General features: G+C 42.5%; 1 protein-coding gene across 1 annotated transcript; it reads right to left on the bottom strand.

Annotated features, from left to right (window-relative positions):
- Positions 1 to 785: 785 nt before the first annotated feature.
- On the bottom strand, positions 786 to 23,168 carry LOC147309172 (potassium voltage-gated channel subfamily B member 2-like). The gene is made up of 3 exons (XM_086272494.1): positions 22,894 to 23,168; positions 20,987 to 21,757; positions 786 to 6,069 (listed from the first exon to the last, which is right to left on the bottom strand). The coding sequence occupies exons 2-3, from the start codon at positions 21,569 to 21,571 to the stop codon at positions 4,057 to 4,059; spliced, it is 2,598 nt and encodes an 865-aa protein (XP_086128620.1). The 5' UTR covers positions 21,572 to 21,757; positions 22,894 to 23,168; the 3' UTR covers positions 786 to 4,056.
- Positions 23,169 to 24,179: the final 1,011 nt, after the last annotated feature.

The following is a 24,179-nucleotide window of genomic DNA, read 5'->3' as shown; positions in this document are numbered from 1 at the left end:
CGAGAGGCGACCGGGCCTTTGCATCCGTGGCACCGAGACTCTGGAATAACCTCCCCGTTCATATTCGCACTGCCGAGTCTATCCAGTCTTTTAAATTACGTCTTAAAACTTATTTTTTTACTTTGGCTTTTGATTCAGTCTAGTTGGCTGTTTTAGCTTGTTGCGTTGTTACCTATTGTTTGTTGTCCTCTTTTATTGTTTGTTTAACTGTCTCATGTTTTTATTGACTGTGAAGCACTATGGTCAACACTGTTGTTTTTAATATGTGCTATATAAATAAATTTTGATTTGATATTATTCCACGCTTTTTTGTCTTAATTATGATCATTATCTCATATAATTATTGAAACATTCATTTTAGTAGTATTTAATAAATTATAAATACCATCAATTTTACATGTAATGAAAGTACAGGATATATGAACGCTGACCTTTGTTTGTTTGTTGTTTTTGAATATTGAATTACTTGTTGTTATGTAATGAAAACAATCACATTAGTGGGAGTGGAAGGCTGGCCTGTTTCTGCCAAACAATAAAAACTCAAAGATTAGAAACTTGAGGACATTATTTCATCGTTTCAGAAAGACTCAGCCAACACATGAAAACCGTAGGAGTTAGAATTACTGTGATGCTGCAGAAACATTTAATTAATCTAAAAGTAAAGTACTATGTTTGAGCAAATAAAGTTGAAGTGTTTTGATTTGCAGAATTTGTAGTGGTTATATTAGCAAAACTACCTGATGTGGCACAAATACAGACACAAAAATACACACAACAAGATGAGGTCACATGAACACATTTATTTGTCTTGCATTTTGATAACTGAATCAAAACTCTTTATCATTTACTATCATTACACTGAGCTATATATAATAACTCATACTAATCATTGCACAGGCTACAATTCAATAAAGTATATGAGGATGGACGAGTGGGGCATTAAAGAAGTGGAGCTGGCAGGACAGATCGAGAAGCTTTACAGTTGTATGTTTACTGTACACAATCTGAATGAACAAATATAAATAACAATTCTCCGACAAATGAGTGGAGATGAGGTTGTGAAAGCCATAACACTGTTCTCATGCTTCCCGACCTGCAGCAGCGACAAACCAACGTTTGTTAGAACCGGTGCTCTTTTTAAACTTCTCTGAGTTTGTCTTGATCTACGTTAGGCTGGATATATACTTGGGAAGAATTAACATTTAGTTAATGTTGTGCAATTTATCATAACATAAATCTAGCTGAGTCCAGTTGCACGACATAAAAAGCCGTGTTTTTAGACGTTATGTCCGTTTGGCTGTCAGTAATCTGCTGCTGCACTCGAGTCACACACCGAACGTGCTGCTTTCAGCTGATGAAATCAAATGACAGTGTGGCACTGTGAGGTTGGAACGATGAGCTATGGGGTGCGATAACGTTGATGAGATAATAATACAAAGTTGTAAAGGTACGCAAATCCAGAAAATGTGAGGATTTTCATTTAACTACATCTACTGCACAAGGACAAAGAGAGAGCACGAGAAAAGAAGACAAAGAAAAAGTCGGGCCACATCTAACAGTTTTTTTCACCTTCTCATAAATGATCTATTTATGAAAAGGCACATATTTTTAAAAACTTCATGTACTGAGATGTTAAGAACAACACACAGCTCAAAGTTTTAACCAACAACAAAAATGTGAAACAACTGATAAGCTCATCAGGGAACACAGATAAGACAGTACCATTCCCCTGTTAGCATGTGACCTAATCACCACCTGCTCACTCTGCTCTATTCACACAGTTAAATGTGCATTTGAATCTGTCAGGTTCATTCACATGAATGCAAATCTGATCTTTAAAAACACAAACAAAAGAAAAATGTCAAAGGTTCCCAAAGATAATGCTTAAAGTGACGTCAGGTCTTTTTACTCAAGTGACTCCCTGCAAAGGGAACTATTGTTCTACCTTTATAATACAGTCAGCACCTAAAGGTCACACAGACACACTCCCTCTATTTATCTCTCTGCACTCATCATATTACAATTATTCTTGGTTTAAAGCGATGTGTCTTTGCAATAACTGAAGTCCAGATGCTTGAGCCTGCACCTCCTCTCACTAAGAAGACCTCGTTTGTCTCTTTCCACATGGTCTTACTCTGGCAGCTGTTGTATAACTCGTGATACGACGAGTACAGCTGCTGAATTCTGCTAGCATGCTGACATCGATGCAAGAGATTTTCAGAAGTGTGGTCAAAATAGCATGCTAGCTTGCATGCTGCAAAATGTGACCTGTTGCAGAAAGATATCTAGTTATCTCTGACATGCTGTTCCATGTATTGGAACATACTTTTTTGTGTCATATTTATTATACGCTTAAAGCATGGAAGACAAATGGTTAATAGCCACAGTATTTTCTATCAGACAAGCCATTTGAGTCGTCTCACTGTAAACCAACAGCTTCCAGTTTTCTAAATTCTTACTTTAAGTCACATTTTGGCCGTTTTTACTCCGGCTTGCTGTTACTGTCTCAGTGAACATTTTTAACAGCGTGGCCAAAAACAGCCTGTTGCTGTACGGCACTCAAATCAGACACATTCTTTGAAACATGCTAAGACTAGCTAAGTAAACAAGGGCAATTGAATATGACTCCTGATGGCTGACTGGTTGGCCTTTTTATTTTTTTATGAAAGTCTCCATGTTACCAGATCTCATTCTTAGCTTGGTGAGTACACTAGCAAGATTAAAACGATTAGATAGGGCTGATGTTATGATAAGACACTAGTCTCACAGAGACAAAAATAAAGAAAGAAGACAATGGTTGCTTTTCATGAACTCTACTTCCACAACTCATTTTCCTGAATACACTATGCGCCTGGCCACTGTGTTGATAAAGAATCCAAAAACAAAGTCAGATCTGAGGTTCGTCAAACCTTTATCACGCACACAGTATGTGTGGGAACTGGGAATTAAAGCAGTGTATGATGAACCACAAGTGAGTAATCATGGAAACTGTGTGAGGTTTCCTTTCTGTCTTTCTGTCTCAAATCGTGTGTCTCAGTATGGGTTTGTATTGTTTTTGACTAATGTTCGTTGTTAGGATATTTCATGCTGGACATTGGTGGAAGCCCTGGGACAGACTGGTGGCCTGTCCAGGGTATACCCGACCTCTCACCCGCGACAAGGGACAAGCAGTAGAACATGGATGGATGGAAATTTGTGCAAACAGTGAATATAGTAGAGATTGTATCTCCATTTCACATATTTAGGAACAAGAAAAATGAAAAGAAAAATACAACAAAAAGTAACCAAGAACAAAAACAACAACATAAAACTGAAATATATAGAAATACTTAAAGTTAGAGCATAGATCACAGTGCTCAACAGCAGATACATATGTTCTTTTGGACAATGCAGTACTATGTGGGACTTTTGTCTTGTATCGTGTGCTTGTGGTTGTCCCGTTACAAGAATGTAATAATGAGTAAGGAAGATCTACAACACAGAATAATGACTGATCATTAATTTTTCTTGCAAGTCTTGCAAAAGATAGATTTTTAAAATTTGTAAATATAAAAAATATAATTTCCTTTCACGGTCTGTCTTTCCTTGGTATAACTGTCCATTCAAATCCGGCCTTGGGGAGCAAGTGTTAGGAAACTGAATATCTGACTCTTCAGGATAGTCCCGAACATTATCATTCAGACAAGGCCTAAAACACAGGTCAGGTTGCCACTGTTCATGTCTCATTTAAACAAAATCAGTCAGTAACACTGACACCACACGGTGTCACTTAGACTCAAGTTCAAACAGTGCCCAGTCAGGCATGCGTGTGCTTATGAATGTCCTCCAGTAATAAAGTCATGACAGCAGAACCAAGGTCAAAAAAGGAACGACCGTTCGAATGTGTCGTGAGATCGGAAGAGTTGCAGCTTTTATGATAGATTTGTTTAATGTCTTTGTCAAAAAGTCCAGTGCTCACACACACAGCATCTGTCACAGGTTATTCCTGGTACTTCCTGTCAAGCATCCCATCAGCCTTTGCTTTGCCTTGGCCCTGTCTGCATTTTTCTTTAAAGCTCACATGTTCGTTTCACAGGGCGGCGTTCGGCTTCCATCCAGAACAATGTGATTTTCTCGTTTTTCTACTCTCTGTTCTGCTTCCTCTAATCCTCCATCGGCCACTCCTTCCTTACTTACTAGGTCTTGGGTGCTGTTGAGTGAGCATGCTTTTGACAATGGACTAGCACCACCACCCGAGGCAGCAGTAGATCTCTCCATGTGATTCCTGCCCAGGTGGCTTAAGCCAGTGAGCTGCCCTTCACCTTCTAAGCTCCTGCCTGCTGAGCTTTCACCTCCCCCCTTGGGGGTGCTGGGACTGATATATTGCTGAGCCAGGGATGGAGATTGCAGGATAGCCAGCGGAGACTTAGTTTCCTGTGTTGTATAACTGGGAGATGGAGAAAACCTGGAAACCAATTCGTCAGTAAGTAGTTGAGCACACTTTGCAGAGCCAGTGGGGATGGGTGTCGCCACAGGTGTCATCACTGCCACGAGGACATCATCTTTCGATGCAATGAAGTCAAGCTTCAGGGCTCTTGTGTTTTGAGGGCTGCCGTGATCTTCCAAAGCTGTGCCGGTGCTATCATAGGTCATCCCAGAGCTTTCTGCACTCTGTGAGAACAAATTCAGATCCCCAGTCAACCTTCCTTTGGGGTTAGATGTGAACTCATACAAACCCTCTTTGATGAATGTCATTGGCTGAATGCTGTCAGGGCCCTGCTTTACCTCCATATTGCTGATCTGACTTAGGTCCAAGGGAGGTGGAATACACTGATGTCGAGTACCAGCTTGACCTCCTTCAACACTGGGGAGCAGTGAGCTTCGCTCCCCTCTTTCCAGTGCAAAATTATCCGCTGCAGTTGAAGATTCCCTGGAACAACTGACTTTAGGTGATGCTTGCTGGGCCAGAGTGGATGAGAACTCTTTCATCTCAATCTGTTCTTCTCGAATTTTTTCCTGCTGCTCTTGAATGGCTGCTGTCTTGTTGTAAGTATCTTCTAGCCGCTTTGCACTGAGGTGTTGAGGAGTAGTTTTATTCGACGTGGGCTTGAATCGCTCTGGGGAGCCCTGCCGGGCCACTTCTTGGTATTGTTGAGACCTGCCAGGGCTACCTGCCTCTGCATTGTGGTAGTGCTTGTGGTAGCTCCAGCGACTGGGTGACAGGTGATTTTCAACGGGACATTTACTGTCCTCTCTTTTTTCTACCAACACATCTGTTAATTCCATACTGCGGGCAAAAGCATCCTTTAGGTTAATAGAAACAATGCTTCCACTCCGTTTTGCTCGTTCTAGAGCTTCCCTCCTCTTGATGGCCTTCTCTTGCCTCTTCTGCTCTCGGTAGAACTCTGAGAAGTTGTTCACAATGATTGGAATAGGAAGAGCAATGACAAGCACGCCTGCTATGCAGCAAAGCCCTCCTACAATCTTACCAAGCAGGGTTTGTGGGTAAATGTCACCATACCCGACAGTCGTCATAGTAATGGTTGCCCACCAAAACGAAGCAGGGATGCTGGTGAATTTTGTAGCATCTTCATCCTTTTCAGCAAAGAATACCAAGCTAGAGAAAATCATGATGCCCATGGCTAAAAACAGGATCAGCAGTCCCAACTCGTTGTAGCTCCTTCGTAAAGTGAAGCCCAAAGACTGGAGCCCCGTCGAGTGCCTGGCCAGTTTCAGAATCCTCAAGATCCTCATAATACGGAAGATTTGAACCACACGCCGCACATTCTGGAACTGCAGCACGCTCTTGTTAGATTCAGTTAGACAGAGGGTCACATAGTAAGGCAGTATTGCCAGCAAATCAATAATGTTCAGTGGTGCTTTCATGAAGACCCACTTATTGGGTGCTGAGAGCAGCCGTAACATGTATTCCATGGTGAACCAGGCAATACAGACGGCTTCGACGTGGGCTAAACTGGGGTTGTCACTGAACTGGCCAAATTCATCTACAACCTGCAGCTCTGGCAGAGTGTTGAGGGACAGTGAAATTGTGGAAATGACGATGAACAGGATGGAGATCATGGCCAGGATCTGCAAGACAAAAGCAGGTTATTACATTAGCTGGGCATAGTGTTAGCTTCATACATGTCTTCTATTACATCTGTTTCTGTGCCTGTAAACAGTAACACGTTCTTTAATAAGACAAACCCTGTTTGTTGCTACTAATCACTGACGTGTACATTCTAGAGTAGAAGTTTCTTAGACTACATGAGACATTTTTGAGACTTTTTTGTTACCCTTCATGGTGGTACCAACTTTGTCCTGAAGGTGGTGCTATTTGAAAAGCTACTAAAGGTCAGGCCTTTTTGATTAAGGCCCTTAAGAAGATTTAGCTTTGGAAGTTGTGCATCCACAGTGACAGTCAGCCCTTAACTTTCATCTGTTCATTATGTCCAAGCAGAAATGAAAAGCTCTTACGATCCACACATCACCACATATGGGCATTTTCTGCTTTTGTCTTTGTAAGCCAGGTTACAGCAAACAGACGCTGACTTTAATGTTTTAAGCAGCTTTGTGAAAAATTCTGGCACGGACACTTTCACGTGGAACTTGTCATGTAGGAGGAGACCTGCAGCGGTGATAAGACAACAGCTTTTATTCAACCTGCAAAAAAACATTTTACAGTGTTTCCTGTGTCTCTTCAGAAAATCACGGCGATGTGCTCACATGATGTCAGATTTGTATTTTAATGAGAACACAAAAACACACAAGACTACAAACCTTCTGACATTAACTGCAACTGGAAATGATTCCAAAATCTGACAAAGCACTACAATACACGGTGCAAAACAAAGTGAGTAACACCTAAAAACACTCGTCTCTTTCTTTTTTGGGGAGGAAAATGGAAACAAAAGTTAGTTTTTGCTCCTGCGTGTTTAGCTTCACACTTGGTTTCCTAGGGTTTGAAACAATTTTGTCCTTTTTGTCGCCTTTTCAATTCAATAAAGATAAAACCTTCTTCTCAGAGAATGACTGAATGGAAAAAGGGGCCCAGGGGATTCAACTATTACTTATAGCCAATTTAAAAACTCTAACTGGGAAAGCAGAGTAACGAAGCTGAAGGATGTGTGTTCTGAGTCCTCTCAGTGTAGCCCTTGGTAGGACATTTCAGGTTTATTGTAATAGGATTGCGCTGCTATACATAGAAAGGATAGAGAGGAAGGTTAGAATTGGTTACTCATTCTTTCCTCCCCCAACAGGAAGAATCAAGCAACAGGCGGAAATAGACGATGCAAGATTATTTTTTTGTCTTTAAATACATCTGACGTGATATCTGACAAAAGACCACTGCACTGTTCTCTGGGGACAACTCAATTTCCTGTTAGCTTACATTTCAGTGGCTTCAACACATAATACGTATTGTGTGTCAGTGGAGTAGATAAAGGTACAAATGTCACACGAAAAAACTGATTACTTTTAAAGTATTTGCATGTTATTATTGCAAATCATTGTTCATTCTTCAGGTGAAAAATTATAATGATCATTATGATGCAACTGATTACAAACTGAATGTTTTGTCATTTCATAATTGCTTAAAAAGACTAAAAGTGAAATCAGCTTTGAATCCTTATCCAAATGAAACACAACAAAACAAAGATTTCATTCCACGCTTGTCAGCAGCAGAGCCATGGCTGCTGCAGCTAGCATGTTTGAGTACAGGCAAGACACTAAACCCAAGAGTGCTCCAATTCATACTCCACTGGAGTGCGAATGTGTGTGACTGTCAGAAAGCACTGAGGTGTAGAAAAAAGTGCTTGTATGAACGAGTGAATGAACCATGTTGTATGAAGCACTTTGAGTGATCCAGTAGAAAAGCGCTATATGAGAACCAGTCCATTTACTGACAGGGTTAGTGTGTTTGAAGAGTTGGGAAGTGATTCTAAAGCCACCAAACCCAATACCTCCGACTGTACCTGGAAACTGTGTCTTCCAAAAAACCAGATCAGAATCAGCCCTCACTGTGGCTTTACTGGGACCCAACAGCCTGTAATAACAAGCCCAAGAAGCCATCCTCCTGAAGCACTGCTCCATGAAATCAGACAGAGCGACTGGACAAACTCCCACACCCCCCCTGCATTTATCTGACCTTTATTTAACCAGGGAGTTCTACTGGGACCAAATCTCTTTCACAGGGAGACCAGTGTTGCCAGTATAGCAGCCATACAAACTCAGAACACAATAGAAATGCAGCATAAAACACGGTAACTGTTAGAACAGTGACAGAAAAGTGGAGTTGACCACTGTAAATGACCACGGCAGACCCGGGGGCGAGTTCATGCTTTGCAGCATACTTCATTGACTCACACGGTTGCTGTTCACAGTGCTCACAGAGCTGCAGCTCTCCCGCTGCCCGCTCAACGTTATCGCAACAACCTCAAACACAGCACCCGTTACAATATTCGGCGGGGCGTGATTGCAGATGCCGTGCAGGTGCGTCCGTCTTCCCTGCACGGCACCGCAGGCCACGCCCCGCCACATACCCCCATCGCCCGACTGAGGCTGGGGAGCCATCCGGCCGAACCTACTCCCCCCACCGCGAGCAGGAGAGGGGATCAGCCCGGACCGTCGGCGCCCCCGGGCCCTGGCCAAGCGACAAGGAGTTGTGAGTTCAGGTGGCCGCCCGGGAAATCAGTCTAATAAACTTAAACCTACACCATCCTCCCTGTTCTGGTATTCTAAACAGTACCCGAAAGTAGACTGCTTGGTCAGTTAACCTCCTGAACTATCTACAACACATGGTGAAAACCTGAAATTAAAACAGAGAAGGCTAGAGGTGAGACATGATCATTACTGATGACAGATTTAGATATATTTTCATAAACTATTCATTTGCCACATCAATAAACAGCACGGCAGGGCAAAATATTTTTTCTAACATGGCAACCTTTAAAAAGTGAAAGGAGACAGAAAGACAGGTGAGAAAGAATAAAACTTAACTGACTTTTTGATGCCATTTTACACACAGTACTGGTGCAGTATCTAGAAAAAGTGGGAAATACTGGCACCATATACAGTACTTAGTTACTTCTGAAGAAATTATGATGGGACCCTAAAAAAATTACTATGTACAATAATGATTTCTATACATTTTACATCAGATGAAAACATTTGTTGTAAGATTCACATAATTATTTTTTAAAAGCAAGAAATTTTAAATGAGAATAAGAAAGAAAAGTATGTCTTTGTGCCCCCCTCTCCCTGTTAATGCCTACCTGGCCCCCTGGCAACACTTTGCTAGATCCGCCCCTGCACAGTTACCAGCTGTCAGCTGCTTAGAAAAGGATCCTGGTGTTATTTGTCTCTCAGAAACAGTTCATAACTTCAACTCATCCATGTCACCTAAAAGGTAAACCTGTTTCTCCATCACAGCTCTGATGATTCAGTAAGGACGTCTCCTGGTTTCATCTTCATGTTTCCCTCTCACCACATATCCAAACCATATCATGACCAGCAGCTTTACAGCTGTGGCTCCAGCAAACATCAGCTGATACTAGAAATTATTATTATTATTATTATTATTATTATTAAATACATTCTAACAACAGCTGATCAAGCTTAAACGTGCTGCTGTTGTTTAGCGCAACATCCGCTGGTTTCCTCTTTCTGGCGCAAAGTGGACGATAAACAAACAAGAGAGACGATCAGCTGATCATTGATCAGTTTCATGATTGAAGTAGCAACAGGAGAGAGAGGGGGGAGAATGAGAGAAGAAGAGGCAGCTGTGCAGCATAAACAAAGAATAACTCCAGCTTGGTGTCTTTTTCATTGTAGCTGAAGTCCGGGACAAACTGTTCTTTTTCAGCTCAACATAGGGTTGCCAACTCCCTGAAAAATAAATAAGGGACACCTCGTGGCCAGGGCCGGGCAACCCAGTTGTCTTCACCCTTCCCAGTGTGGTAGCTCTTTTTTTTTGTGTGTGAAATTATTTTTTAACCATTTGACTTGAATTTGATTTAAGCAGATGCATATTCTTTGTGATATGAACACATGTGAAACAAATGATCATTTAGCCATTTATTTTTAGCTCACAATGACAACATTAACACAGTAAAACAGGTCTCTTTCTTAAACAGAAGCCTGTCATGCTTAACTTTGGAGAATATAAGTAAATCTTTCTTTAAAAGAACTCTGTCCTGCTTAACTTAAACTTATATAAATTAATAGAAAACAATAGAACAAAATCATTCTTTTAACTGTGCACATTTAGTGCATTTAGTACAATTGGCTTCAGTTGAGGTATTATTTCAGCTTTTCTAAAGCTAATCAGCTGCTCCTGTTTGTAAACCCACTTGTTGCCATGATTACGCATCATAACTCATCATCATTATTAATCTATGTATTACTTTTATGTATTAGTGATCTATTTGTTGTAATCATCTATCCTTGCAGTTGTTTATTACACAAAATAAATTATATTATCACACTTCTGGCCACATAGCGCTGATATTCACTGCACATGCCCATATTAACCTTAACCAGAGGGTTTAAAAAACCAAACCAGTGTTTACATACCATATCTGCTTCTGCCGTGGCCTGGTGGACAAAAAATTGGTTAAGGGTTCCCCGAGCTGTCACGCCCCTCATGTTCTTCATGTGCCCACCACTAGAAGCATGCCTATGGAAAAAGTGCGCCGGCACACAGTGCAGTGCGCTTTAAAGGTGTTATCGTGCACTTTTCCAGCCAGGTGTTTTCCTTTTCCCATTCTTCCCTTTCTCTGAGGGGAACAAACATTGCTGCTCTAATGCTGGGCTCACACTGTGCGGTTTTAGGCCCATTTTGAGCCGATTTTTGAGTCGTGCGACCGTTTTGGTGATCGGCCCGATTTTGGCCTTCATCGTGCGTCGTGTAGTATACGTGGGGTAACGAGAAGCGATTAACACCTCGACCAGCTCCCGATCATCAATCGCTCGTGAGGGTGTCACCGCAGTTTCTCACACTGCGCACGCGCAAACGTCGGTGAAAAAGACGGAGCAGCACGGCTGTGCAGCGTGTGATCTGGACACAAGCGATGGAGGCACAACTTGTAGAACTTTGGAAAGCTCATCCGAGCCTTTTCGATGTGGCCTCACAAAATGATCACGACCACAACAACCGTGAAAATAGTTGGATCTACACTGCTGCTCAATCACAGCTGCCTGATCATGTTTTTCATTAGCAATTTAGCAAAGTTGATGGTGGTGGTGTGTCTGTGTGAGTGAAAGACAGAGAGCGAGCGACAGATTTTCTGTTATAACCTTCATTTTATGGAGGCACAGTGTGAGCACTCAGGTCGCATCAGAGCATCGGGCGGTATAGTGTGAGACCTGCATCGTGACCTACCAACTTCTAACCCTGCGAGTCAATCGTGCAGTTTGAGCAGGAGCTGAATAACGTGACTGAAAAAATCGCACAGTGTCTGCCCAGCTTTAGGTGTACTGTCGTCCGAGACTTGCACCGCAGTGACGGCGTTTGTTTCCCTGTTGGCCATGCTTCTTGTTGTGGTCATCTGTTGTCTTCTGGTATTTTCTCCGCAAGCGACCTTTCCTCGACCAATGAGATGAGCGGTAATCTGAATTGTCATACTCGTAAGTGTGCTGTCAGCTCATTGGTCACAAAGCAGGAGAGGGGCTGGGAATTATGTTTTCAAACAAAGCGTTAATTCCATTAACATTTATAGACTACTTTTGATTCTCACTGTATTACGGGACAAAGTGCGTCCCTTATTAGCTCAATACGGGACGTGTACTTTTGTTTCTAAATACGGGACGATTCCGTATTTTAAGGGACGGTTGGCATCTCTACTAACTAACCTTCCAAATAAAATAAGATAAAAGCACCCGCCCAGCAGTATAGAAACTCCGTCATGCTAGCTAGCAGCAGTACGAGTTATTGTAACTGACTGTAAAAAGTCAGCACAACGAAAACAAACTCCACCTAAACTTGGTTTATATCTGACCCCCTCTTCAGTTCACCGCCTCGGGTCTCTGCTCCTCCTGCCTTTCCGTCATCCACCTGCACCTGCTGGCCTCCACCTGCACCTGCTGGCCTCCACCACTTGCTAATGTTACTGAATCTGTGGACTGAGCTCGGTAACAAGATTAGCAACATTCATTAAATAGAAGCTTGTCATCCATGCTTGTGTTTAACATCACTTGCAACAGTGCTGAAAGGATCAGCCCTTGTGGACAAGCTTCTGCAAAGACCAAACTTTGTCTTGGGAACATTTAAAACTTCTTGCACTGTTTGCCTTGCAGCTGGACGGTGTGTGTAAATGATGCTGATTATCAACGATGCTTGAATTCCCAGGACGGCTGCAGAGCCTAATCCTCCTGCACTGTTTGCGACTTCAGTGTGATGTGTGTTAACCAGAATAGGCTACAACATGTAGAGTTTTATCAGAGTCAGGACGAGCCTCATTCAGCCAGGGGCCTGGACGAGGGCACATTTTGTAACTACCTTGGAGAAGCCTCTATGGAAGGCCTGACAATCCCAAAGCATGACAAGAGGTCAGCAGCACTCCAACCCCAATAAATATAACAGTTTTTATGCTTGTGCAGTTGTTTTAAACTTTATAAAAGTGTGTAGGCCACATTAAAGACGTGCTGAGTTATTTATTTAAACACTGGAACATGGACTGAGCGCTGTACTGATAGCTAACACTGTGTGACTGATGAGCAGGAAATGATCAGTTAAAAAAGGAACATCATTAATCTCTGTATCTGTAGTTTTGTTCTTATTCCACCACCACAACTGTCCTGGTGTCTGTGAAACCATGTGATGGATTATCTGAGCTATTTTCAGTGGGGGAGCTTCTGGCCAATCACGGTAACGATAAAAGACACCGAGCATTACATCATTACAGAGTTTAGACAAAAGTAAAAACTGGGAATAAACTACGAAACATTGAGAAAGAAGAAAGAGGAGATAAATAGAAAGTCAAAGAGGGACAAAGCACAGGGGAGTATAAGGCAGATATATCAAACGGTGTCCACCCTGCAGCGTCTTAATGGCTTAGTGGCTGCCAAATGCTGTGACCTTGACACTCAGGGAAGATTCTAAGCAGTACCAAGAACAGACAAGCTGCTTTAGAAGCCATATAGTGAGTCTCCACGTTTGACATTCAGGTGCTCAGCAACACTTTTTTACATAAAAGTTTGAGTCGCTGACAAAGAAATGGACTCCACTCGTCACAACGAATCTCTTTAAGTGAACGTGTTAAAAGTCGGTGTTATGGGTACTGCATGTCATCTCTATTTGGTTCATGAAGCAAACAAAACATAAAGATAAGAAGTCTGTTCATTAAGAAAGATTCCAAGTAAGGAAACAAAACAGGATTCATAATTTGAAAGGACACAATGACACTGGACAAAAGATTCTGAGTCCAGTTCAGAGTTGAGCTCAGTGACTGTGAATGGACTCTGTGCACTGAATGGAGACACAGATACTCAGCTGCATGTTCAACCGTCGGTTAACGTTTCCCCCTCTAACAGCAGACGTACTGCTCGTTTATTTATCCTTTCGTCACCGAGGCGAGAGCCCGTGTTGACTGCCGTTTGATTGTCTTTTTAACAGAATTACCAGACCAGTTTCATGAGAAGACATCACTAAATTCTGGTGCAGCATTGACACACGTTCAATAATACTGCATAGCTTTTTACTTCATTCTTGTCCGAGTGTGAGGGAAAAATGTTCACGGCCGGGGTCGACAACAAACGAGCGAGACAAAGAGAGGAAAAACGTCTCTCAGATTGTGACCAAAATGGAAATCTGATAGTTTATAGAACAAGAAGACGAGCTGCAATGAAAGACTGGATAAAGCGACTGAGCAGAGAAATCCAAGCTGTGATCAATACGTGGAGTTATTTGTGGAACAACAGGCGCAGGATCTGTTGGACAGTGGCTGTTTCTGCAGAGGTCAACATGGTTTCTATTTGAAGACGCTGCTTTCATGGGTCACATTGTTTTTATCTCTTGTTACACTGAAGTTGATTCTGAGCTTCACTTATTTCCACATTCATTACTCGAGATGTTCCACAGCCCTCGTTTGATTCTTCTCAGTCTGACATAAAAACAAATAAAAACTATTTGCACGTGTGATTTTGTGAACAAACGGTAAAACAAGTGACGCTTCATTTCGTCTTAGGGAAACTCTGTGCAGTGGGCTAATATCTGGGGCCACAAACCAGTTACATTTAAAGCAACTGTTGCCCACGATGCATTTAACATAACTGAACTCAAGTCAGTTCAGTTGTTTTGGAATAATTACTTATTGGCTGGCCGTGATGCTGATGTGAATGTAGCCCAGTCCAGACCACAGATATGAAGCTCAGGCTGAATAAATGTCTCGGCTTTGTCTTTGTAACAAGAAAGAGGAATAACTCCCATTTTTCCACATTTTGAAACCACATGTTTCTGTAAGAGGATTCATTTATTGATTTTCACTATTTTGGTCAGAATTATGAAAAGTTCTACGCTAACATAAAATAATGATTTTTTTGAAAAAGTCCTAGCCCAGTTCTGACGTCACGCACTGAGAGGGATGTGTCGTGTTAGACGTGTACACACAGAAAGTGTTTTGAAAGAGAAAATGGTCAGATGTGTGAAGGTGAACTTAATAAGCTGCGTATGTTTCGAGGTTTGTAAAGTACTCCTTGGTGCACACATTTGTAAATCTTACTTTGAGCTGGTGGAGCGTATCATATCCATCATGAGAGACGGTAATAACCACGTTTAAGAACAGGCTGCTGTGGCTGAACTCACTGCTCGACTCTACAGCAGGAAACATAAGGACTGAATACATCAACATTTTCTCAGTAAACTGTACATAAAGATGTCTAATGGGCCCAAGTAATCTACACATACAAAGAAATCTGAATCTAAAAAAGTCCATAAATTATGTGGAATAAAGTGGAAGAACAAGCTTCTGGAAGTACTTTGACTTTTAGGAGTGAATTTGATTTATTTTTTCTGTACTGCAGTAACATTTTGTAAGCAGTACCAAATATTTCTAAATAAAAGATCTGACTACTACAGGAGATGCAGGAAAGATTAGTAATGCCTCGTGGCTTTTGTATACAGTTGCAGAAAGAGGCTGCTAGCACGTTAGCTCTGCACACTCACGGTGGAGATGTGCGCCAACCAAAGATTTACAGCTGACAGGCTGAACTTGGCTGAAGAAAAACCACTTTGGCTTTTGGGCTTCGTGCTGCCACAGCCATAAATTCCCATCCGAATGGAAGCATTTCAAACTGAAAGCTACAGTACATTAGTGAATCACTCTACCGCTCCTATGTGAAGGCACAAGGCCAGTAAACTATAGACCTCTGAGTAGCTGCTTATAGCTGTCAGGCAAGCTTATTTAGCTGAACCAGACACTTTACACACACACGCAGTGACTCAGTGTTGTCCTGCATTTCACTCAGGATTTCACTGTGAATATTACATTTCATTCAAGTGTTGAAATGATTACTAACTGCTACATGAACACAGGTATTCCATGTAAAGTGGCTGTGGGTGTGTTATGACTCGTTTCTCTTTAAGCTCACAGGTTGTTGTGGATTATTCCTGCACTTCCACAGTGTTTTACATGAGTCCACACATCATTAACAAACTGTGTGCACAAAAAGACACAAACAAACCCATAAAGCAGAACGCATCCTTTTTTAGCGAAACAGATTTACAGCCTTCGTCTCACTTTGAGACATGCGGATCAGACACTAATCCCATCATTTTGTATTATTATATAATCTACTTAATGGAGACCTAAATGTAAGCAAACGCAGTTTAAAGGTTTAAATAGAAAAATGCAAGTACAACGTCAAAGATGAGGCAGGAAGCAGCTGTCAAAAATCTAATGGACAGTCTTTTAATTCTGTCTCTGACTGATCCCGTCGGCTTAAAAAGCCTCTGTGTCATATCATCGACGGGTTTTCCTCCTCTGCACACAATACAACGTATACACAGCTGATATGCTAGTGAGGCACATCAGTCCTGAGCAGAAACGCTGCAACTCTTCAAGCTGAAATATAACATGCAACCTATTAGCTTTACATGAAATACAAATTCCCATTTTTGCTAAATAAAGAACACATTTAAGTCAAAGTGGACAGCTGAGACCACTGAAGCTCCCTGCAGTAGGCCTCTGACTGTGAGAAGTCATTGTTGAACATAAACTGTTAAGATCACAGACTTTCCCCTTGTGTGGTCCAGCAAGCATGCAAAAGGTCATAAAGTACAGTAACATTTTAAAAGTGCTGAGATGTGGACCCGTGGTTTATCAGAGACAGGTATTGTGTGAACAGGTGAAGCCAGTATGTAAAGCATTAACATACTACCCTAAACAGCATGCGGTGTCTCTAATGTCCTGACTACAAAGTGAGCAAACCATTTTCTCCACTCCAAAAAAGATCTCGTTCTTCTTATCAATCAGTTTTTCTAGACTGGATTTCATCCAACCAGTTCTGAGTCAGGCTGGAGACCAGATGAGGTTTGGATTTGAATCCACGGGCTAGCTGAGGCCTTCCCCGTGTCTGAACGAACGTGTACCGCTCAGCGTCATCAGTGATGCTGAACGGACAAGCAGAAGAAAATGGACGAATGCTGAAACTGCACAGCCAGATTGAGTCTGTGACTTTATCCAGCTCCACCCCACCACCTTCCCCACTGCAGGTCAGACAGTGGACAGGACAGACTATCCAACCTGCCAACAGTTAGTCTATTTGCAGCAGCAGCAGTCCTGGTAAAAGCTCCAAAGGAGATTAAGCCGTACTCCTAAGTCAGACTCATAGTTCTCTATGGACAGTTGCATTACAGGTGTGCTGTCATAACTGTCTTTTAATCTCAATGAGATTTTACCTGCATAAATAAAGGACTGATAATAATACATCACAAAACTGTGTGCAGGATAAGTGCATGCACAGGTGATCATATAACAATGGAGCACAAAAAGCTTTAAATACATGTGGAAGAGATGAGAAGTGAACCCGAACAGCCCAACACTACAGCCTGAGTGTGCGTCAAACAAAGGATGCAACGAGGACATGCTAAAACATCTCTGCCAAAAATAAGAAGATTATACAGATTATGTAAAGTTTATGAAACTAATCTCTATTATTTAAAGATTTAATACTCATATTATCCAATAAAAGTACAACTATTGCTGGTGGATGTACAGCTGACCATCTGGACATGACAAACTGTGCGCAGTGGTTTACAAATAGCCAGGTGATGCTTCTTTTCTAATAAGCAGCAGCACTGAGCCGCTCACATCACCGGAAAGAGGCCCTCCTATTGGTTAAGTGCTGCTGCATCACTGCCACATGGCTGGTGTCACTGCAGAGTGGCCTAAGCGGCTTCCCTCCTGCTGACACTACGGTTCCAGCCGGGTCACATGGCTCTGCTAAAGGTCAGTGCTGTTATATTTTTAGAAGGAAGAACTAGCTGTCACTAACTTGGTTAGGTGATTAGGAAATGATTATATAGACATATATAAGACACCTTAAATATTGTGTAGAAAATGATACGAGTATATTAAATTGAATGTTTCTGTTCTTTTAATTGAATATAAATAATCAGTCACTGTTGGAATTCAGTTCATAGATTATCTTGGTCACTATAAATGTTTCCTAACCTTATACTTCCTAAGTCTGATACTTCAGAAACGAATCAGCTAAATGTTTGTGATGTTGCAGTGAGATCTGAATATAATATCTGCACCGAAGGCAATAAAAAGAACAAGAGTTCGGTCCAGTCCTAAAGGTTAAGCATCAAATTGTTGAGGCTGAACTTTGTTCATGCAGTACGGAGGCTACAGCTCCAAGTCCCAGTCATATAGAGGCACTTTTGTTCCACATAACAGAGGACGGTGCTTTGAGCTTCCAGAGCACTGAGGAGCACAGATGAAAATACTCTGTGTGATTGCTACTAACGCTGCTGCTTTGTGCACAGTCAGCCATTAGCACCCGCACACACATGTGCGACATAAAGCTTGGTTTGTTTGATCGCCATGTAATGAAACGAATTTTACTCAGTCCTGCATCAGCACATCAGTGATGTCAGCTATAACTCGCTATGTCTCGAACTGGTTTCCACAGTGTGTTACTTTTATCTGATTGATGGAAATCAGTTTAAAAAGTAACAAGACTGTTTATAAAATGAGCACAAAAACATGACAACAAAACAAAAAAGTCTTCCCAGGTAAAATGCACGTGTCACAGCGACTCGGCTCACAGCTATTATAACGATGCTGTTTCTTTCTCACTGCCTCCATCATGACCTCCTCCTGCTGTGGAGGATAAAGAGGTTCTCACTGAGTCTAACTATGAAGTAGCCATCTCCCTCCATCTGCTCGACACGATCTAAACACAGGGAACTCTGATCAGCTATGCCAACCAGCACTGCCTTGTCTCTATACTTGTATTTGTCACTTACACGTTGGGTTTGCTCATGTTGACGGAAGCAAATAAAGCCCAGTTTGTTGAAGCTGCATCTACGAAAAGTCTATCTTTGTCCTGCTTGCTTACTCTTGGCATGCAAAGCTCTTCGGTCAGTCAGACAGAAACTGGGAGTCACTAATAAAATCCACCCCCCGATTTCTTGGCTCCCTTGCCCACTGACTTCTGTGTATGAGCTCCTCTTCACTTATAGCCGTTTGTTCTTCACATTTTCCTACAGTTAGATCATATATATATAATATAGAGTTGGAGGTATGTCACCATATGTGAAGGTAACATCCTTTCCCCACTACCCTAACACCCTCAGACAGGTCTTGACAAACTACCAGCCACCTCCCGTGTGGATGACTTTAAAGTGTACCAGAAGTCAGAGAGACGTGGACTCACTGATAGAGGCCGAGCTGTAAGAGTGGCTCCAGAACAACATCTGAAGTCTCTTTCCAGAAGGGTTCAAGCTGAGATCCTGCTCCAAGGACCTTACCTACCACAGCAGCTCATTTGTGCTGCAGAACCACTGTCACTATCTTTATATCTTTATTTTGGACTAAGTGGGTTTTCCTAAGCTTACAGTGACTGTGAGCTATATTACAATATCTCTTTTAATTCTTCTGTTGTGTTCTTGCCTCTTCTTCTCGCAGGTTCACACACAGTTAGGTCCATAGATATCAGGACAGAGACAATGTTTTTCCTGATTTTGGTTCTGCACATTACCACAGTACATTTTAAATGAAACAACTCAGATGCAGTCAAACTTTAGACTTTCAGCTTTCATTCAGCGGGTTGAACAAACAGACTGTATGAAAACATAAGTAACTAAAGCATTCATTTAACATCACCCTTCATTTCAGGGGCTCAAAAGTAATTGGACAAATCAAATAACTGAAAAGAAAATGTTCATTTCTAATACTGGGATGAAAACCCTTTGCTGACAATGACAGCCTGAAGTCTTGAACATCAGCAGATGCTGAGTTTCCTCCTGACTCTCCCAGGCCTTTACTGCAGCAGCTTTCAGTTGCTGTTTGTTTGTGGGCCGTCTGTCTTCTACATGTGAAATGCTCAGTTGGGTTAAGATCAGGTGACTGACTTGGTCATTCAAGAATATTCTACTTCTATTCTACTTCCAGCACTGTTATCTTCCACAGACATCCAGGTCCTTTTGTGTTTTGGAGCTTTCCTTCTTCCTCAGGATGTACCAAATTGTAAATTTTCCTACTCCACTATTGTAGCAATTTCTCCGATGGATGTTTGTTTCTGCTTTCGCAGCTTCAGGATGGCTTGTTTCCCCTGCATGGACAGCTCCTTTGACCACATGTTGTCTGTTCACAGCAAAATCTCCAAATACAAGCACCGCACCTCAAATCAGCTCCAGGTCTTTTACTTGATAAGGACATAAGGAAGGAACTGCCCACACCTACCTGAAACAGCCTTTGAGCCAACTGTCCAATTGCTTTTGGTCCTTTTAAAAAGAGGGTACCACATGTTAAGGAGCTGAAATGTCTAAACTCTTCATCCAATTTGAACGTGGATTCCCTCGAAATGAAAGCTGGGAGTCTACACATCATGTCCATGTCTGTTATAGAACTATAACTGGAAAATGTTTCAGTAAACAGGTTAAAAAACGAAACGTGTGTCAGTGTCCTAATATACAAGGACCTAACTGTTGGACTCTTGTTGTATTTCTTAAACTGAAGAAGAGACTAGTTTTCAGCAGAAGACACTGCTGTCACATCGTTAGTAATGAACTGATGCTCTGCTTGGAGGAGCTGTCTGTCTCCTCTGCTGCAGACAATAAAATAGGCACAGCAAGGCTGCTGTGGTAAACCTGCAGTGTGTCCGGCACGAACTCAGTGAAGAACATTACTGAACAGAAACTGCGCAGACACAGTTGTGAACCTCACTCACTGGAAATCCACTTTCTTTCTTCCTGAAAACAAATTATTGACTCTTTTCATCAGATTAATAAAAACATCTGCTCGATTACAAGCAGAAACTTTGCTCTCACTGGTTATACATAAATCTTTCCCTCAAAACATGAAGCACACCTATGGTGCAGCAACTTTGAAGCTAAATGACAAAAAACTCGAGCTGGAGTACGGTTTATTATATCGCACAACCTTTTCATGCACCAATGAAATAAAGAGCTGTGGTAAAGGAGAGATAAGATCCAGAGGTTACTGGTTATAATAAAACTCTTTGATATTAGCTCTGACAGTTGAAAGTATTGAGAATCATAACAAAATCAAGAAAATGTGCATTTCTTTCATAACTGTGCTTCTGCTTGCTTCTCATTAGCGTCATCACAGATTCAGTAGATACTGAAGGGTAGCGTGCAGCTTCCTCTGTCTTATGTCTTCTCTCTATTATCCAAATAACTCTTCTTTGTAACAGACCTAATCTGCCCACATATCATCTTGTGCACTTTTAGGAAACCTGAATGTGACCTGAGACATTATCACAGGTTTCATTCACGTTCTAGCATCAATCATGTGTGCCGGCTGTGTTTAGCTCTTGTTACCTTTGCAGCTATAGAGGAGCTGGGCTTCTCCAGCAGATCCCACAGCTTCTGCCTCTTGTCAGGACAGCAGCCCTGCTCCTCCTCCTCTCCCTCCTTGTCCCTCAGTGTCTCTGCCTCCCTCCTCAGTTCCTCGTTCATCTGCTCCTTCTTCTGATGGTAGCGTGCCTGGCAGCAGGACTCCAAGTAGATCTCATCAATGCCCCAATAGTCCAGCTCCTGTCCAAAAGACAGAGCGCACATCTCCTCCATCATGTGAAGCTTTCCTGTTCTGTAGAAGTTGAGGATGGAGGAGAAGGCCACCGGGTGCCGGTCGAAGAAGTATTCGTTCTCAGTGAGGGTGTAGTCATCACAGATCTCCAGCAGTGACTCGTGGGTGTTGCAGTCCCTTAGCTGTCCCAGACGAGTTCGGGGCAACCGGTCAAGTGTTCTCCATAACACTTCATGTGTAAGCCCACCGACGTTGAGTCTGACCCGCCGTGAGCGGGCCTTAGTGCGGATGATGTCCACTGGCTGAGGGGGGAGCAAAGGAGCTGCAGCGGGTCGGGGGTTGACTTTGGGCGTGCTAAAACTCACCTTGTCTGACATGTTTGCTTTGACTGCTGTCTTACTGTGGGGGTGGGTCACCTCAAACACAGGCTTTTGCAGTGTGTGCGTATGTGCGTATGGAGCTCGATAAGATGATGGCGGTGGCTGGTCAGGGGAAGATTGCCCAGGCCCACCAGGCCCACCTCTCTGTGTTCAGGCCAGCAGAAGTCCTGGTAAGATCCATGGCTGGAAAAAGAGACATGAGCCATTACACCAGTACGACCAGGTTATTCTATAGAAGATCTCCTACCGAGGAGAATAGATTAAATAAATTAATAAATACAGAATTATTCTGAAGTGGCACAGTATAAATAAAACTGAATACACGCTTTTTATGTGCATATACATTCAGGAACTCAACGATTGGAGCAGCAAGTTTGAAGGTGTTTCTCGGACACTTTGCCGAGCTGTCACTTCCCTGTGCTCCCCGTGCTGTTGTTTTTATCTCATGTCTGGTCAGCTGGAATCTAAAATTGCTAAAAACACACGTATGTGCGTTACATATGTAATGTGGGATTGTAGAATTTACTGCAGCTTATGTGCTCCCAGTAAATGATTTTGCTTTGTTTTAAAGCAGATAGATCGCAGAGTTTTACAGCAAATTAAAGTCATATCAGAATAGTTATTTTGAAAAGCACATCACATAATCTAATATTTGCTAGTCCAGGAAGTTTTACTATTTTAATTACAAAGAGTTCTCTGATGAAATCACTAAACAGGGAAGAGCAATTTGAATCCACCTCCAGGGAATATCTGGAATCTAAACAGTGCTTTTTAGAAAAGGGAGCCATTATGCAGTTAGTCTTAGAGCTTATGCTGCCATTAGAAGTCCTTTGACTCTGATCTGATTGTGTAATGGAGTTCCACAAATCCCAGTAACGGCATAAGGCCTCGTCTCTCCTGGCTCAAGTCTACCTTAGTTAATTATAGACCGTCTATCTTCTCCTGGGACACTCATAGGACACAGAGCTGCTACGTCACGACTAGAAGAGCATCTTTCGCGTTTTTCCCCCAGAGTCCGGGAGAGCTGATGTCTGCAAACAAGCACTGACTTCATTAGAATTATGAGATTGTGCGCTCACTAATGATCACGTAAACTACTTTGAACTGCTTCCGCGTGTTTCTTCTCTTCCTTTTCTTGCGGACACCAGCCGCAGTCCAAAGTGAGAACGGTCCTTTCTGTCAAGCGATTCAAGAGACTCAGGCTTAACTCGTGATTATGCGCGAATGCACTCCAAGTTTACAAAGTACAGAAAGAAAGACACAACTGCTGCGCTCTCCTCGTGTCAGTGATGACACATAAAAACGCTCGTGGAGCTTACCTCTGTGGAGCAAGCTGACATGGCGGAGAAGTCCAACTTTTGGCTTCCCAGGAGGTCCCACCATAGTACCCTGTGAGTTACCCCAGCTGCTGCTTCATATCCCCGCCGGCCATTAATTCGTGAATCCCGTCGAGAACACGCAGACCGGCCCGTGGCCACATTTTGCCCCAAAACACACCGTCAGAGCAGGAGGGGAACACCCGAGCGCTCACGGAATATCAAATACGAGCGCGAAGCGGCGGGGTCTGGGAGCGTCGCCGGACTGAAGGAGGAGAAATAGAGGAACAGAGGGGGGTGGGGTTGGGGGTGGGGTAATTGGATTGAGGTGTTTAGCACCAAGGACAGCTCCAGATCAACGGCTTGCAGCTGAACTGCTCGGAGCGTCACTGAGCTCTTCTCTCAGTGTTTGACAGACCCGTGGAGACGCTACGGAGAAGCTCCTGGTTCAGTCCGTTCATTCGGCACCATTTACAAGGCTGTGCAAGTTTTTCTACAGGAACCTCAAACTGAAGGGAACGTGTCCACGAAATACGTCACAAGTCACAACACACACACAAATCACAGAAACACGTCATGGTAAATGAATGAATGTTAATCATGTGCGTCTATATCTCATAACACGAGAACATTAATTCAACAACTAATCATGTCTAAGCTGTCATGAATTATGCAATGTCAGCACTGTCGCATCTTAGTCTGGCCTGTAGTTTCTTTGGACTAAAAAAACTCCGCTTTTATTGTTTATTTCCAAAAGATTAACTAGAACTAAAACTTCTCTATGACTGCACTGTGTGTGTGTGTGTGTGTGCGTGTGTGTGCGTGCGTGTGCGTGTGCGTGTGTGTGTGCGTGTGTGCCCTTACACAGTGGTGGCCTTTCCTTCAGTAACTCGGATTAACAGGTCATTCATGGCAAAAGACTGTGACATGTGATCACCACCAGTAGGATGATGTTGCAATACTCACACAGAACGCACTGAACATACTGAACATCACATTTGTAACAGAAAGGATGAAGCTCAGCAGACAGAGATGAACTTCTTCCTCAAAAGATGTTGATGTGATTTCCTGAAGCTGGAGGATCACAAGGAGCTACCTAGTTAGCTCACTGCACTGGTGGTTGAACTGGTTGTGTGATGCAAGCGCAGCGAGTTTCTCTTTCACCTGAGAGCAGCTGGAAAGCAAACAATCTGTGGTTGAGCTCTGACACACTGCTGCCCTCTTCTCTGCAATCTACCCTTAAGCCAGTTAGTCCTAACAGTAAATAATGCAGAGCACGGCCAACGTGA

Source organism: Aulonocara sp. 'chitande type north' Nkhata Bay, linkage group LG18, assembly GCF_057382095.1.
Source record: "Aulonocara sp. 'chitande type north' Nkhata Bay isolate Kocher_YH1m ecotype deep benthic linkage group LG18, A_spYH_male_GT1.1, whole genome shotgun sequence".
NCBI lineage: Eukaryota > Metazoa > Chordata > Actinopteri > Cichliformes > Cichlidae > Aulonocara > Aulonocara sp. 'chitande type north' Nkhata Bay.
Note: the sequence above shows the minus strand (reverse complement) of the source record. Positions and strands in the feature narration are given on the sequence as shown.